Raw genomic sequence first — 18,785 nt, 5'->3', positions numbered from 1 at the left:
CATACAGCAGCTCCGCAAAACAGGAGTGAGCCGCCCGTAACCCGTCCCCTAACGGCGGCCACTCCTCTAGCTGCGGCGGCTGTTGGGTCGCCTGTGGCATCCCGGGGTCGTCGGCCAAGTCCGCTGGTGATGTCCCAGCTGAGTCGTCTTCCTCCCCACGCTCTTGCGAGCGGTTTGTCTGTCCATTACAAAGACCACTTCTGACACCAGTTGTAGTGGGTTCACGGGACACGGAGATGGTGGAGTATAGGCAGCACTGTTTATTCAACTTTGGCAGTGTTACACTGAGAAGGGGTAACTGCCCCTCCACCCGTATACACACTGGGACACCCTCGAGGCTATCTAGCCTAACCACTATGCTCCCAGTTCCTCCGCTACAGGCGCTAGAGGAGGCTATCTGACCTGGCCCTGGTCATGGCACAGGTCATGGCACCCCACCAGCTCCGGCTCTGAGGCTCTGGGGCCGCACCACTGGCTTACCCTGCCAGTCCTCAAAAGGGCAGCAGTCAGGGGAGTCCCAGGGTCTATCTAGCCGGCCTTCTTCACTGGTTCTTCACTCTTGGCCCCAATACTATGCCCCGAGCTCTCTGCCCCCCCCCTCCCCCCTTTATACCCATACACCACTGAGGGTCGGGGCTGACGTGGTTGTAGTCACTATGATGTGACTGTGTGTTCCCTTGCCACAACCCCTACACATTCATGGGGGTCGTGTGCCCTGCTATTTGTCCGTGTTTATGACGGCCTTTGCCCCGGTGGAGATTTCCCAGTCTCAGCCTCCCTTTGCATCTGGGTTTTATTAAATTGTATGGCTACTTCCTTGCCGCAGCTCTACATCCAGGTCAAACTTATAAAAACAAATGGGCAGAATTATTGTGCGCACTGCTGCGCGAGGGCAACCGAGGGCAGGCAGGTGCGCGAGGTGCAAACCGTCACCTCTTTAACGAGAGATTCGGTTGCAGACGGGGTCGGTCCGGGGTCGTATGCTAGCACCGGAGGTGTCGCCTTGGAGACGTGCGATAAGGAGTGATTGATGGCCTAACAGGCGCCAGCCTGTGGGGCCCTAAAGAGACACAAGGGAGGAGCTAGATAATTGGGAGGAGGATATAAGGGGGGGGGGGGGGGGGGTGTGAGGACGGAGCGGGAGTTCGGGCTCTGGGAAAAAGGTGAAGACACGGCCTCAACCCTCACGAGTCGACGGACGGGTGATGGTTGATCCCCCTGCCCGGATCGGACGAGTGAGTGGTTCTGAGGGAACGTAGGCGAGGGCAGCCGGCGCTCTGAGCGAAGCTTCTGTGTGAGCGCTGCTGTGAGCACCCCCAAGTGGCAGCTGCCTCTGTGTGGCATAAGGTGACCCTGCTCTAGCCTGCATGTGGGCATGAGTCTGTCAGTAGGGGGCGATGATTGATGTGCAATCTCCATTATGTAATTTCTGGATAATGTTTGGAATTAACCAAATATTTACTATGACGCGAAATGACCTATGCATTTAGAATGACAATAGTATGTTTTACATCCACTGTTAAGTAGACGGTGCTTATTTTGTTCAATGTTACTGGAGTAGCCATGCGTGCCTGTCGGATTTGAACCTTGGACCTCTGCAATAAATAGAGAATGTGCGACCACTTGGCTTCCCTCAATCTGAGTGTAGGCATGACAGCCTGTTTCTAACTAGCGCAGATGTTCCATTTAGAGGGGTCCACGTTTCACATGTCAACAGAAGGGAGGGCATTACTGTGGCCGAGAAGAACCGGAGCGACAGACCAGGTAGCTTCCACACAGCATAGTGCAGCTGATGAAATGATAATGCCGCCCGACTGATTCGGACCACCCACAGTGTACACACAGGCAGTGTACCCACAAGGTGTACACACACCATGTACACACAGCGTACAGTTTACCCACACAGTATACAAACTGTCCACACACGGTAACAAGAACAACAACCGCCATTCGCCACTAAGAGATGGTGACGTCACCACGGCGCTTGTGCCAGGCGATGTGCACGGGGCAGACCCAGGTGTCATGGGTCGACTGGGAGGACTGGCCATTGCACCACCTGTGCCCCCGACTGCGCCAACACAGTGTACACACAATGTTCACACAGTGTACACACACAGTGCACTCACACAATGTACACACACAGTGTACACACACAATGTACACACACAGTGTACACACACAATGTACACACACAATGTACACAGTGTTCACCCAATGGGTCTCTGTTCAAGAGAGGGAGCCATAGAAATGAAATCTAAATAAACTTGGACTCTGACCCTGATCTCGCTCTCTGACGTCACCACTCGTTAACTCGGCGTGAGACGCGAGGGGGAGGTGTCCCCCACTAGTGACGTCATGTCACGAAAGTATTCACACCCCCGAATCCCCCTCCACCGGGATTTTGAGCATGACGTCACGTCTGGTTGGTCGCTGCCGATTTTCGTCCCTGTAAAAATGTTTACTTGGGCAAAACTACGATTAGTCACTGGCAGCTCATTAACATAATTTATTCATAAATACCGTCGCGAGTTCATTGCCACGGGTTAAAAAGCCACTCCCCATCACCTGACATGGGCCCCGCTCATTAACATAATCTATTGAGTTGCCCTGCTGCTCGTTGGGGGCGGGGATTGTGTGAACCCCGCAAGTCTAGATTTAAAGCTTTCGTGACTGCAAGGATCCATACTCTTTGGTTCTATTGGGTAAAGGCACGTAGGTAAAAAATAAAATAACAAAAATCACGACGTTTCGGCCACAACACAAGCGGCCTTCATCAGGTGAAGGGGACGAGACTGTCTGGAGGACAGCGCTGGAGTGAAAAAAGCCACGCTCAGATCGCGACCTTTAAGCTGTGTGAGAAGAAACAAAGCGCCTTGACAAAGGAATTAGCATAGAATTTAGCATTAAAATGGCTGAGTGATTAGCATACACATCCGCAGAGGCACCCCTTGACAAAGGAATTAGCATAGAATTTAGCATTGAAATAGCCCCGCAAGTGACGTCATGTCACCTGCTGCCGCCACATGACGTCACGAGATACCAGACAGCTGCTGCTCTGCGCACGCTCGCTCACTGAGATCCGAGGTGAGAAGTTTTCATCGTGGTGGTGGTTGTTGTGGTGGTTGTTGTGGTGGTGGTGGTTGTTGTGGTGGTGGTGGTTGTTGTTGTGGTGGTGGTTGTTGTTGTGAACCCAGGAAGAGCCTCGCTCCTCCCTCTCGTAGGGATGTCAATTGAGTAGCAGCGAGTATGGAATCGATGTCCAGGTTGGAACATTACAGCGCAGGGCCTTGCCTCCTGCCCTCGCCTGATTGCATTAATTATTTGCTTAAGTTTAATTTGTCTTCACCTGGCTCACTACTTTGAAACTTTGTTTTATTTTAAATATTTCTACGTTTTTATTTTACCAGGCATAGCCCACTTGAGCTACACCGCTCTTATTTTCAGAAGCGACCTGCCCACAACACAGTGGGCTTATCAACTTGTGGAAATGTTTGTCGGTCAAATACTCCAAACGCGTGGTGATGTTGACTCTAAATGTGCAGGGGAAAACCGCAGGATCCGGAGAAAAATCCACGCGACCACGGAGAGAGAGACGCGCAAACTCCAAATATACAGCCATAATAGAGGTTTGTTTGTGTTAGATCGCGTTAATAAATAAATGTTCCGTTAACCCCACCACCACCACCCGACACAGCCAATTAAATTTTGATTTAAAGCTTTCGTGACTGCAGTAATTCATATTCTTAGTTTTTTCGGTAAAGTCACGTTGAAGAGAAACAACAAAATAACAAAATATATATAAAACAATAAAAAATTCTCACGACGTTTCGACCATAACTCAAACGGTCATCATCAGGTGTGTCGGTTTGCATAAATTTATTTTGAAAACGGCATATTTATTTATAAAAATAAAAATAACGTTTGCGTCACGCGCAACGATTGGCAGTTTGCCAGGACTAGTCCATCTATTTTTTTGAAAAGAGGAGGGGGGAGACGAAATTTGTTTTTATGTATGCTGTCTGAAAGCCACTGTAAGCGTGAACAATCAATCAAGAACTGAAATGATTTATCAAATCTTTCCAATGATTGCTAAGATAGAATCCATCTTCTCGGTTGAAATTGTCTCTGTGCTTGTATATGTGGATAGCCTCATGAACGAATCTCTCATGGAAGCCAGATGGCTTACAAAGAACCTCCGTCTTGGAAAAGTCAATGGCATGTGAGCCTACTGAATTAGAACAATGATCTGCTACGGCCGAGGTGTTGGTCCTACCGTGTTTAAGGTCTGCTTTATGTTCACGAATGCGGTCCGAGATATGGCGTTTGGTTTCTCCAATGTAACTACTACCACAGAGGCAACTTAGTTTGTAGACACCAGGGTATTGTATGTCCGGAATCACATCTTTTACAGACGGAACCAGATCACGGATTTTATGTAATGTGTTGAAACGGACCTGGATCTTGTGTTTATTCAAGATTTTGGAGATCTTTTTTGTGATCCCAGCAATGTAGGGTAAAGTGATGGTTTTGAAAGGCTCCTCAAGAGGGTTTTTCTTCATGGTTTGAGTGATAGCTTTGCGGATTGTATAGTCGGAGTAACCATTAGCCCTAAGAGCTTGGTGTACGTGCTTGAGTTCACTGCTTATGTGTTCCTGGTCGGATATGCATTGGGCTCTATGATACAGAGTCTTGATGAGAGAATTCTTCTGTGATGGATGGTGGTGGGAATCCGGTTTCAGATAAGCATCCGTATGGGTAGCTTTCCTGTAGACAGAGTGGCTCATTGAACCATCAGGTCTCTTTTTAATTAGGACATCCAAAAAAGGTATCTTGCCATCTATTTCGACTTCCATGGTAAATCTGATGGCTGGGTGTATGGAATTGATGTGGTCGAAGAATTGGTCTAGAGCAGGCCGGCCATGTGGCCAGATGACAAAAGTGTCATCCACGTACCTCTTCCATAAGGTTGGGCGCAGAGTGGCAGTCTGGCCACATGGCCGGCCTGCTCTAGACCAATTCTTCGACCACATCAATTCCATACACCCAGCCATCAGATTTACCATGGAAGTCGAAATGGATGGCAAGATACCTTTTTTGGATGTCCTAATTAAAAAGAGACCTGATGGTTCAATGAGCCACTCTGTCTACAGGAAAGCTACCCATACGGATGCTTATCTGAAACCGGATTCCCACCACCATCCATCACAGAAGAATTCTCTCATCAAGACTCTGTATCATAGAGCCCAATGCATATCCGACCAGGAACACATAAGCAGTGAACTCAAGCACGTACACCAAGCTCTTAGGGCTAATGGTTACTCCGACTATACAATCCGCAAAGCTATCACTCAAACCATGAAGAAAAACCCTCTTGAGGAGCCTTTCAAAACCATCACTTTACCCTACATTGCTGGGATCACAAAAAAGATCTCCAAAATCTTGAATAAACACAAGATCCAGGTCCGTTTCAACACATTACATAAAATCCGTGATCTGGTTCCGTCTGTAAAAGATGTGATTCCGGACATACAATACCCTGGTGTCTACAAACTAAGTTGCCTCTGTGGTAGTAGTTACATTGGAGAAACCAAACGCCATATCTCGGACCGCATTCGTGAACATAAAGCAGACCTTAAACACGGTAGGACCAACACCTCGGCCGTAGCAGATCATTGTTCTAATTCAGTAGGCTCACATGCCATTGACTTTTCCAAGACGGAGGTTCTTTGTAAGCCATCTGGCTTCCATGAGAGATTCGTTCATGAGGCTATCCACATATACAAGCACAGAGACAATTTCAACCGAGAAGATGGATTCTATCTTAGCAATCATTGGAAAGATTTGATAAATCATTTCAGTTCTTGATTGATTGTTCACGCTTACAGTGGCTTTCAGACAGCATACATAAAAACAAATTTCGTCTCCCCCCTCCTCTTTTCAAAAAAATAGATGGACTAGTCCTGGCAAACTGCCAATCGTTGCGCGTGACGCAAACGTTATTTTTATATATATATATAAATAAATAAATATGACGTTTTCAAAATAAATTTATGCAAACCGACACACCTGATGATGACCGTTTGAGTTATGGTCGAAACGTCGTGAGAATTTTTTATTGTTTTATATATATTTTGTTATTTTGTTGTTTCTCTTCAACGTGACTTTACCGAAAAAACTAAGAATATGAATTACTGCAGTCACGAAAGCTTTAAATCAAAATTTAATCGCCTCTACGGGGAGGGTTTTCACATAACTTTAAGATCGTTCAACAAACTCCGGGATAAGAAAGCTCAGCTGATCGAGTCTCTCACCTTCCTGAAGAGATGCCGCGACTCTGGGGTAATACCAATCGCATTTACACTCACCTCTGCTACTGTAACTTCTTCTAATGCGAAACGAATTCTTTTCAAAACTAGCTTAGCTCTTATCTCAGAAAAAATCAGACTTATACGCACAGAACTAGATCAGTTAGACAAGACACTCTACAAATCACACTTATCATTGACGGCAATAATGTCCACATCGGATTGGGAACATGTAGACAATATGACTGCCTCTTCAGCTGCTACTATGTCGACCAAATGTAAGGAAAACCTGATTTCCAAATTTAACCTCCTCTTCAACAAAAGACCGGACCCATACACCAAAAAGTTAGACGTTAATAAAGTCGTAATTAATCGCAGTAACAGTTCTATTTCCGATGGTCTGAAATCCGTTTTAGCTAAAGGTCTAAACTTTGCAGTCACACCTAAACACATACCAGTTAATGATATAATTGCCCAAGTAGACGTTGCTCTCAGGGGCCTGGGTCACATCGCTGCAGACGTAGCAAGATCTGAAATCGCTGCAACCCTCAAAAACGCTAAGATGCCGGCTAGCAACCTCAGCAAAGATGAGCGTTTTGAATTATATAAATTAAAAAAGAGGAATGATATTGTAGTTCTCTCAGCTGACAAAGGCAACGCTACTGTTATCATGGATAAAATAGAATACAACAACAAAATTAAAGAATTACTCGACGATGGTAGTTATACAAAAATAAAAAGAGATCCCACCAACAGCCTCGTCACACAAACCAACAAAATAATTTCTGATTCAACCGCATTAATTGATCAATCTAAACAGTTTTCGTTGAAACCTTCTGCTGCCAGGCCACCAAGATTATACGGCTTACCAAAAATACATAAAGTTGATACACCTCTTCGTCCCATAGTCTCTACTATCAGCTCCCCCACCTACAAACTAGCTCGTTTTTTGTCTGAAATCCTGCGTCCTTTCACTGGAAAAACCACCTCTGCGGTACAAAATTCTACTCACCTGGTATCAACAATCAAGGGTATTTCCCTGTCCCCAGACGACCTGCTTGTCAGTTTTGATGTAGTTTCCTTATTCACCAAGGTTCCTGTACCTGACACCATTGCAATCATTGAAGACTTGGTTCATCAAGGACTAAACACTGAGGTACCCCCCCTGGTGAGACACTGTTTAACCAATACATACTTCACTTGGAATGGAACTTTCTACAAACAAACTGAGGGCACCCCAATGGGCTCCCCCCTTTCTCCAGTTATAGCTAACATTTTCATGGAGAAATTTGAGACTGACGCCATCCAGACTGCCACTCTGCGCCCAACCTTATGGAAGAGGTACGTGGATGACACTTTTGTCATCTGGCCACATGGCCGGCCTGCTCTAGACCAATTCTTCGACCACATCAATTCCATACACCCAGCCATCAGATTTACCATGGAAGTCGAAATAGATGGCAAGATACCTTTTTTGGATGTCCTAATTAAAAAGAGACCTGATGGTTCAATGAGCCACTCTGTCTACAGGAAAGCTACCCATACGGATGCTTATCTGAAACCGGATTCCCACCACCATCCATCACAGAAGAATTCTCTCATCAAGACTCTGTATCATAGAGCCCAATGCATATCCGACCAGGAACACATAAGCAGTGAACTCAAGCACGTACACCAAGCTCTTAGGGCTAATGGTTACTCCGACTATACAATCCGCAAAGCTATCACTCAAACCATGAAGAAAAACCCTCTTGAGGAGCCTTTCAAAACCATCACTTTACCCTACATTGCTGGGATCACAAAAAAGATCTCCAAAATCTTGAATAAACACAAGATCCAGGTCCGTTTCAACACATTACATAAAATCCGTGATCTGGTTCCGTCTGTAAAAGATGTGATTCCGGACATACAATACCCTGGTGTCTACAAACTAAGTTGCCTCTGTGGTAGTAGTTACATTGGAGAAACCAAACGCCATATCTCGGACCGCATTCGTGAACATAAAGCAGACCTTAAACACGGTAGGACCAACACCTCGGCCGTAGCAGATCATTGTTCTAATTCAGTAGGCTCACATGCCATTGACTTTTCCAAGACGGAGGTTCTTTGTAAGCCATCTGGCTTCCATGAGAGATTCGTTCATGAGGCTATCCACATATACAAGCACAGAGACAATTTCAACCAAGATGGATTCTATCTTAGCAATCATTGGAAAGATTTGATAAATCATTTCAGTTCTTGATTGATTGTTCACGCTTACAGTGGCTTTCAGACAGCATACATAAAAACAAATTTCATCTCCCCCCTCCTCTTTTCAAAAAAATAGATGGACTAGTCCTGGCAAACTGCCAATCGTTGCGCGTGACGCAAACGTTATTTTTTATATATATAAATAAATATGCCGTTTTCAAAATAAATTTATGCAAACCGACACACCTGATGATGACCGTTTGAGTTATGGTCGAAACGTCGTGAGAATTTTTTATTGTTTTATATATATTTTGTTATTTTGTTGTTTCTCTTCAACGTGACTTTACCGAAAAAACTAAGAATATAGTAAGAGGTTGTTACGTGAACAGAATGTGGCCATGCATCACCAGTACAGCACATCGGTGTCTTGGAGAGCCAAGCCACAACATTTACAATCTGAGTGACGTTTTGACTAATTACAACCAGCTTCATCAGGCGACAGTCAAATGCTGTGGCTTGGCTCTGTGGGAATATAAATCGTCTCGCTGGGTTCATAGCGCAGCACGCTAAATGTTGCACTACCGCTCCCCACTCGCGCACAAACTTCATCGGAAGTATAGTATTTATCCAGTAATAACTAAGTTACCCGGCTTAGCTCACGTCTCAGTAATAAAACATTAAGAGTAATGTCTTGCCATGCTGGCTTAATCACAATTATTGAATTGTGCCAATGAAGCCTGTAAATGTGTGAATATTGTCACGGTGTTTGGTTGTGTTATATAATCGCAGGGCTTGTTTAATAATGAGGACAGCTTTGAAATGCGTTGCCCTTGGAGAGCTTCAGGATAGACAATGTTGGCTGTTTTGCCATCTGGTGGGTTTAATCGAATGAAGCTTCCATTTTGGCATACATGTCGACAGAAAGTTGGTGGAAGAGCTCTTTGCATCTCAAGAAGAGATTGAAGTTGCCGTTTCGCACCATGATTCTGAAGGCAAAGCAGTCCATGGCGGAAATCTTATTTTGTCTTGCCAAGACTGTTGCTAGGTCATTTTGGCAAAGTAGGAAATTGTAGCCATCATCACCTTGCCAGAAAATCAGTAGACATTGAAGAGCATCATAGGATCGGTGTGTTTCATTTCTGTGTAGGGTATTGTTCCTCAGTTGCAAGATGATTCCTCGAGTGCCATGTTCAGCAGTCAGAATGACAGCGACTTTAGATGCGAGTGCATTTAAGCAGCACTCATGTTTACCATGTGGCGTTTAATCTGCATGAATGACAGCACTGTGCCTGCTCAACTCTCCATGAGTAATCAGGCAGTTTTACAAGTGGTGGAGGAGCTTCCATGCCTGGTTAATGTGTTCACAACCAGCTCTGGTTTGTCAGCCAAAGTCTCACTTAAAATTTGTCCAGCAGCATTCTTTCATTAGACTGTGTAACGCTGCGTGGAAGCTGCCTGGACTTTTGCTCCATGCTAAGCTGTGAGTGTCCATTGCCAAAGTCTCGTCTGTCTGAGACCATCCCTCTCCCTGCCATACTGGCATCGCACCCGCCTCTCACCCTTCGTCCTGTGGATTGTGGACACACAGGACGGTGCCACGTAGCCATTCCAGGTTGAGCCCAAATGGGTTACGTGGGTTACCTAGCCACCAGGCATGGTTCCATGAGTGATATCAATATAGAATATCTGTGAGGAGGCCCTCCAATAGACTGCCCCTGGAACTCTACCGGTACAGGTTTTACTGGGGGAAGTCCCCGGGGCCCGGCCCAGGACATGCTGGTGGGAATATGTCGCTCGGCTGGCTTGGGGATGCCTGGGAATTCCCCAGGAAGAGCTAGAGTCTGTCGCCAGGGAAAGGGAGGTCTGGACTGCCCTACTCAATGTGCTGCCACCACAACCCTCACCAAGACAAGAGGATTTAGAAATGAACGAATGAACAAAGCTGCGAGTCTTCTTGGCCACAGATGTTACTCCTTTCTCTGTGGATGCAAAATATGAACTTACTAGCTTTACTACCCGGCTTCGCCCAGGACTTGGATTCACCACGCCGGGCTGCCTTTGTCTCCCCAGTGGCGATGTTCACACACCACACCAGTTACTCGTTTGAGGCTGAGTCGACCTAGGGGAGGCCCAGGACCGGTTCAAATAATCGTCACCGGTGGTGGTCGTAGTGCAGCGCGCTAACCACTACACTACCTCTTCCCCCCCCCACACACACACGTGTGCGCATCCATAGGTACACATACACGCGCTTGCTGCAGACACACACAACTTTCAGGGTGCGTACGGCAGTAAACGACTGAAATAATAAAGCAATGCTGCGCGAAGAACGCCTTAGACCTGCAACACATATGTATGGCGCTGTGCCCGCGGAGGGTTGGGGGGCATGAGCAGGCACACTCCGTTACGCTTCCGCATACGGGCCACATGAGAGATGTGACGTCACAGCTCACTTATTGCGCCCCCCCCCCCCCAAAAAAAAGGATACACAAGTCTATTTTTTACAAATTTTGCATGGTGTACAGTCTGGAAGTACCCACTTGGCAAATTTCAAGTTTGTTGCATGTCGGGAAGTATGCTAAACATTTTGAACAGAGACATGTTCACAAATTTCCCTTGTATATATAGATTTTAAGGACCGTCTGTTCTGGCTTATAATTAAAGCTGGCCTGCCTATGATCCCCTCTATTGAACCAAACAAGATTGTATTAAAACCTTACAGATACCTAAAATATCAGTAGAGAATATAATCAATGAGACTTTGGCAGGCGAGGCTGCATTGGTTGGGTCATGAATCCCGCATTAACAGACAGCATGCTCAAGCATTTTTGTTAGTCCAGATGTTAAGGGCTAAACAGGCATGGCATTGGCTAGAGAAGAGATTGGAGGATGTGGAGGTGATCAGACCTGCTGATGACTGGTACCTGGAGTGTCTAAATCAGCCTCTGTTGAAGAGGCCCATAACATATGCTGCAGGGCATTTGGAGGTATTTGCTCTGCAACAACAATGAGATAATAGGGTTTTTTCCCTTTTTTCTGGCAACAACACTGAAACCTTTTTACAAGGATTCATGTCTGCATTAACCACAATACCTGCAGTCAATATGAAAACAAAAAACACACTGATAATATATGCAGGCATGGTTTTGAACACACCACTACCTTTTTACCATGCCAGTGTGTGACAGTGTCAAGTTTGTGTTTGCAGTAATGTATATTAACTCTATTGAACACGGAGGTTGAATCAAAACAATAGTTTATTTTTGTTTTCCTCTGGAACTTTTTTCTAAGAATGGAAATAGGAAATTAAGACAGCACATATGCAGCTGAAGTTAGATCTATTCATCCCAGCATTCAAGGAATACCTCTAAGATGTGATTGAACATTAATTTATGCATTTATGCATAATAAAAATAGTATTAGTTTCAACACCCTTTGCTATGTTAGCTGAATTTAGCTTTCATAAATATTCCTTTTGTAGCCAGACAACTGAAATTGTGTGCTTGGTGTTTTGAGTTAACATTCATTTTGAAGGTACTTGGGCTTCCAGGCTTATTTATGACCATTTGCCCTCTCATTGTTTGTCATAACAGCCCGTGTGATGAATTGGGAATCTTTTTCACTATATCATGATCATATGAATTAGTATAGACGTGTAAGTCATGTGTGACTGTGTATATATGCATTCCTCTGTACCTCGATACTGACGTAGATGGTGTGGATATTTTTTTCTGTCTGCAGCTGACACACCCTCTGCAGAATTGGTCTGATGGAGCAAAGGCACTCGGCGCGGCTTGGTTCAAAAAGGCAACAATACGAACAGTGTGCATACAGCACGGATCAAACTGGACATTTGACACAGCACAAGAGAACTCACACAGGAGAGAAACCCTTCAAGTGCACTGTGTGTGACAAGGCATTTGCACGGTCATCAGTTCTTCAGAACCACCAGAGAACACACACGGGAGAGAAACCCTTCAGGTGCACTCTGTGCGGGAAGGCGTTTGCACAGCAACCACATCTTCAAACACACCAGAGAACACACACGGGAGAGAAACCCTTCAAGTGCAGTCTGTGCGGAAAGGCGTTTTCACATTCATCTGCTCTTGTATTGCACCAGAGAACACACACAGGAGAGAAACCCTTCAGGTGCACTCTGTGCGGGAAGGCGTTTGCACAGCAACCACATCTTCAAACACACCAGAAAACACACACAGGAGAGAAACCCTTCAGGTGCACTCTGTGCGGGAAGGCGTTTGCACAGCAACCACATCTTCAAACACACCAGAGAACACACACGGGAGAGAAACCCTTCAGGTGCAGTCTGTGCGGGAACGCATTTGCAAAGTCATCTGCTCTTGTATTACACAAGAGAACACACACAGGAGAGAAACCCTTCAGATGCAGTCTGTGCTGCAAGGCATTTTCCAATTCATCTGCTCTTGTATTACACAAGAGAACACACACAGGAGAGAAACCCTTCAGGTGCACTCTGTGTGGGAAGGCGTTTGCACAGTCATCAGATCTTAAACAACACCAGAGAACACACACAGGAGAGAAACCCTTCAGGTGCACTCTGTGTGGGAAGGCGTTTGCACGGTCATCAGATCTTAAACAACACCAGAGAACACACACAAAAGAGAAACCTTTCAAGTGCACTGTCTGTGAGAAGGCATTTGCATGGCCATCAGTTCTTCAGAGCCACCAGAGAACACACACGGGAGAGAAACCCTTCAGGTGCACTCTGTGCGGGAAGGCATTTGCACAGTCACCACATCTTCAGAACCACCAGAGAACACACACGGGAGAGAAACCCTTCAAGTGCAGTCTGTGCGGGAAGGCGTTTTCACATTCATCTGCTCTTGTATTACACAAGAGAACACACACAGGAGAGAAACCCTTCAGGTGCACTCTGTGCGGGAAGGTGTTTGCACAGCAACCACATCTTCAAACACACCAGAGAACACACACGGGAGAGAAACCCTTCAGGTGCAGTGTGTGCGGGAAGGCATTTGCAAAGTCATCTGCTCTTGTATTACACAAGAGAACACACACGGGAGAGAAACCCTTCAGGTGCAGTCTGTGCGGGAAGGCATTTGCAAAGTCATCTGCTCTTGTATTACACAAGAGAATACACACAGGAGAGAAACCCTTCAGGTGCACTCTGTGCGGGAAGGCGTTTGCACAGTCATCAGATCTTAAACGACACCAGAGAGCACACACAGGAGAGAAACCCTTCAGGTGCACTCTGTGCGAGAAGGTATTTGCATGGTCATCAGATCTTAAACAACACCAGAGAACACACACAAAAGAGAAACCTTTCAAGTGCACTGTCTGTGAGAAGGCATTTGCATGGCCAGCAGTTCTTCAGAACCACCAGAGAACACACACGGGAGAGAAACCCTTCTGGTGTACTCTGTGTGGGAAGGCATTTGCACAGTCACCACATCTTCAGAACCACCAAAGAACACACACGGGAGAGAAACCTTTCAGGTGCACTCTGTGCGGGAAGGCGTTTGCACAGCAACCACATCTTCAAACGCACCAGAGAACACACAAGCATCAAAAGATCCACAAGGAGTGGAGTCTGAAATCGGCTTGTGAAAGTCAAAGTGCTGCAATGAGCCCATCCCTCATGAAACCAGAATCAGAAGTAAATGTCAGCTTGGACACTTTTAAAGGTATCAAGGTGAAATGTGAAGAACCGAAGGTGAAATGTGAAAAGGTGAAGAGCGAAAAAGTTACGATAAACTGTGAAGATGAAGATTCAACTCCAAAATGGGACCTTCACATCGATGGAGGCAACGTGAAGCAGGAGGAGAATTCTGCCTGTGAGGCAGAGCGAGGCAACTCCCAGCAGTTTGTGGAAGTGGAGGTGTGGGTGGACTTCTTAGACAATACAAAGTCAAATGGAGACCCAGTAGATGGTTATGGGTGAGTGTTCACAGTGTACACACATAGTACACACAGTGTACACAATGCACACAGTGCACACAAGGTTCACAGTGTACACACTGTACACACAGTGTACACGCACACTACACAGTGTACACGCACACTACACAGTGTACACGCACACTACACAGTGTACACGCACACTACACAGTGTACACGCACACTACACAGTGTACACGCACACTACACAGTGTACACGCACACTACACAGTGTACACGCACACTACACAGTGTACACACACTGTGTACACAGTGTACACACGCTGTGCACAAACGCTGTGCACACAGTGTACACACACACAGTGTACACAGTGTACACACACTGTTAATGCACGGAAGGGGTCTCTGTTCAAGATAGGGGGCCAGAGAAATGGAATCTAAATAAAGTAGAACTCTGACCCTGATCTCGCTCTCTGACGTCACCACTCGTAAACTCGGCGTGAGACGCGAGGGGGAGGTGTCCCCCACTAGTGACGTCATGTCACGAAGGTATTCACACCCCCGAATCCCCCTCCACCGGGATTTTGAGCGTGACGTCACGTCTGGTTGGTCGCTGCCGATTTTCGTTCCAGTAAAATGCTTATTTGGGCAAAGCTACAGTTTTTGGCGGCTCATTAACATAATTTATTCATAAATACCGTCGCGAGTTCATTGCGACGGGTTCAGCAGCCAAGCCCCATCACCTGACATGGGCCCTGCTCATTAACATAATCTATTCATATTCTTGTTTCTTTCGGTAAAGTCACGTAGAAGGGAAACAATAAAACAATAAAAATATAAAACAATAACATTCTCACGACGTTTCGACTGCAACACAAGCAATCGTCATCAGGTGTGAAAACCACAGCAAGAAATTTTGAAAAAAGTGGCGGTTTTTTAACGTGTTTTTTTATTTTATAGTTTCCCCTCTACGTGACTTTACCGAAAGAACCAAGAATATGAATCCCTGCAGTCACGAAAGCTTTAAATCAAAAATATGATCTATTCATCTTCTTTGGTTCTTTCGGTAAAGTCACGTAGAATGAGAATAAAATAATAAATTGATAAAATAAAATAACACAATAATATTCTCACGACGTTTCGGCCACAACACAAGCGGCCTTCATCAGGTGAAGGGGGCGAGACTGTCTGGTAGGACAGCGCTGGAGTGAGAGAGCCACGTTCAGATCACAGCTTTTAAGCTGTGTGAGAGGAACAAAGAGCCTTGACGAAGGAATTAGCATAAAATTTAGCATTGAAATGGCTGAATGATTAGCTTGTGACTGGTCACAGAAATAGCTATGTTAAAAGTTAAAGCATACATATCCGCAGAGGCACCCATTGTTAAAAGGAATTAGCATAGAATTTAGCATTGAAATAGCTAAGTTAAGGCATACACATCCGCAGAGGCACCCCTTGGCAATGGGATTAGCATAGAATTTAGCATTGAAATGGCTGAGTGATTCGCTTGTAACTGCTACAGAAATAGTTACGTTGAAGTCAGAGCATACACATTCACCGAGGCACTTAGTACAAATCAAACAGGAGAATTTAGCATTGAAATAACTAGGCGAATTTAGCATTGAAATAACTGGGTGATTTGCTAGTGACTGGTCACAGAAATGACTACACATCTGAGCTATTCACAGTACTATATAGTGAACCAATAAAAACTAAAATATAAATTACCTTCATGTTATCAATAAACTCTATATTCTCCAATCAGCTAAGCTACCAACCATAAGTCGTTATATATCACAATGCTATATGGCGAAAAAATGGGTGGATTCTTACCCTCAAATTTCCGTACCACGGATAGCTACGGGCCCCGTTCAGACGGACGAGTTCGTCCATGGTCGGAACAGAGGAGGGGGAGAGAGACAGCTGCGAAGCCCTAGTATACTCCATGTTGTAAACCATACCATTAACCGTGGTGTGAGAGGTATTAAGAGGCAATGCTGGCGAAAGAGCTGCGGTCTGAAGGTCATCGTAAAATTACAATTAATTAAGAACAGAAATGATTTAACACATCTTTCCAGTGGTTACTAAGCCTGAATCCATCTTCTCGGTTGAAATTGTCTCTGTGCTTGTATATGTGAATGGCCTCATGAACGAATCTCTCATGGTAGCCAGTTGGTTTGCAAAGAACCTCCGTCTTGGAGAAGTCAATGTCATGTGAGCCCACTAAATTGTAACAGTGATCTGCCACGGCAGAGGAGTTCGTCTTACCGTGTTTCAAGTCTGCTTTATGTTCGCGGATGCGGTCCGAGATATGTCTTTTGGTTTCTTCAATGTAGCTACTACCACAGACGCACTTTAGTTTGTAAACGCCCGGGTACTGTATGTCTGGAAGAGCATCTTTTACAGATGGAACTAAATCACGGATTTTGTGTACTGTGTTGAATCGGACCTGGATCTTGTGTTTATTCAGGATTTTGGAGATCTTTTTAGTGACCCCTGCAATGTAGGGTAAGGTGATGGTTTTGAGTGGCTCCACAAGAGGATCCTTCTTCATGACTGGAGTGATGGCTTTGCGGATTGTGTAGTCGGAGTAGCCATTAGCCCTCACCTGGTATCGACAATCAAAGACATTTCCCTGTCCCCAAACGACCTGCTTGTCAGTTTTGATGTGGTGTCCTTGTTCACCAAAGTCCCGGTACCTGACACCATCGCTATCATTGAAGACCTGGTTCATCAAGGACTGCATACTGATGTACCCCCCCTGGTGAGACATTGCTTAACCAACACATACTTCACCTGGAATGGAACTTTCTACAAACAAACTGAGGGCACCCCAATGGGCTCCCCCCTATCTCCGGTTGTAGCCAACGTATTCATGGAAAAATTTGAAACTGACGCCATCCAGACTGCCACTCTACGCCTGACCTTATGGAAGAGGTACGTTGATGACACCTTTGTCATCTGGCCACATGGCCAGCCTGCTCTAGACCAATTCCGCGACCACATCAATTCCATACACCCAGCCATCAGATTTACCATGGAGGTCGAAAAAGATGGCAAACTACCCTTTCTGGATGTCTTAATTAAAAGGAGACATGATGGTTCAATGAGCCACTCTGTCTACAGGAAAGCTACCCATACAGATGCTTACTTGAAACCGGATTCCCACCACCATCCATCCCAGAAGAACTGCCTCATCAAGACTCTATACCATAGAGCCCAATGCATTTCCGACCAGGAACACATTACCAGTGAACTCAAGCACGTACACCAGGCTCTCAGGGCTAATGGCTACTCCGACTACACAATCCGCAAAGCCATCACTCCAGTCATGAAGAAGGATCCTCTTGTGGAGCCACTCAAAACCATCACCTTACCCTACATTGCAGGGGTCACTAAAAAGATCTCCAAAATCCTGAATAAACACAAGATCCAGGTCCGATTCAACACAGTACACAAAATCCGTGATTTAGTTCCATCTGTAAAAGATGCTCTTCCAGACATACAGTACCCGGGCGTTTACAAACTAAAGTGCCTCTGTGGTAGTAGCTACATTGAAGAAACCAAAAGACATATCTCGGACCGCATCCGCGAACATAAAGCAGACTTGAAACACGGTAAGACGAACTCCTCTGCCGTGGCAGATCACTGTTACAATTCAGTGGGCTCACATGACATTGACTTCTCCAAGACGGAGGTTCTTTGCAAACCAACTGGCTACCATGAGAGATTCGTTCATGAGGCCATTCACATATACAAGCACAGAGACAATTTCAACCGAGAAGATGGATTCAGGCTTAGTAACCACTGGAAAGATGTGTTAAATCATTTCTGTTCTTAATTAATTGTAATTTTACGATGACCTTCAGACCGCAGCTCTTTCGCCAGCATTGCCTCTTAATACCTCTCACACCACGGTTAATGGTATGGTTTACAACATGGAGTATACTAGGGCTTCGCAGCTGTCTCTCTCCCCCTCCTCTGTTCCGACCATGGACGAACTCGTCCGTCTGAACGGGGCCCGTAGCTATCCGTGGTACGGAAATTTGAGGGTAAGAATCCACCCATTTTTTCGCCATATAGCATTGTGATATATAACGACTTATGGTTGGTAGCTTAGCTGATTGGAGAATATAGAGTTTATTGATAACATGAAGGTAATTTATATTTTAGTTTTTATTGGTTCACTATATAGTACTGTGAATAGCTCAGATGTGTAGTCATTTCTGTGACCAGTCACTAGCAAATCACCCAGTTATTTCAATGCTAAATTCGCCTAGTTATTTCAATGCTAAATTCTCCTGTTTGATTTGTACTAAGTGCCTCGGTGAATGTGTATGCTCTGACTTCAACGTAACTATTTCTGTAGCAGTTACAAGCGAATCACTCAGCCAT

General features: G+C 45.4%; 1 protein-coding gene across 1 annotated transcript in view; it reads left to right on the top strand.

The window, feature by feature from the left end:
• Positions 1 to 1,757: 1,757 nt before the first annotated feature.
• LOC142907337 (uncharacterized) overlaps positions 1,758 to 18,785 on the top strand; it is a 36,000-nt gene continuing 18,972 nt past the window's right edge. Inside the window, exons 1-3 of the mRNA XM_076056755.1 lie at positions 1,758 to 3,084; positions 3,543 to 3,626; positions 12,237 to 14,429. Of these exons, the coding sequence (XP_075912870.1) occupies positions 12,265 to 14,429 (2,165 nt within the window). The 5' untranslated portion in view covers positions 1,758 to 3,084; positions 3,543 to 3,626; positions 12,237 to 12,264. The remainder of the gene's footprint in view (positions 3,085 to 3,542; positions 3,627 to 12,236; positions 14,430 to 18,785) is intronic.

The sequence above is a fragment of the Petromyzon marinus genome, chromosome 77, assembly GCF_048934315.1.
Source record: "Petromyzon marinus isolate PM22_M1 ecotype Great Lakes invasive population chromosome 77, UKy_Petmar_22M1.pri1.0, whole genome shotgun sequence".
Lineage (NCBI taxonomy): Eukaryota > Metazoa > Chordata > Hyperoartia > Petromyzontiformes > Petromyzontidae > Petromyzon > Petromyzon marinus.
This window is presented reverse-complemented; position numbering and strand designations above follow the sequence as displayed.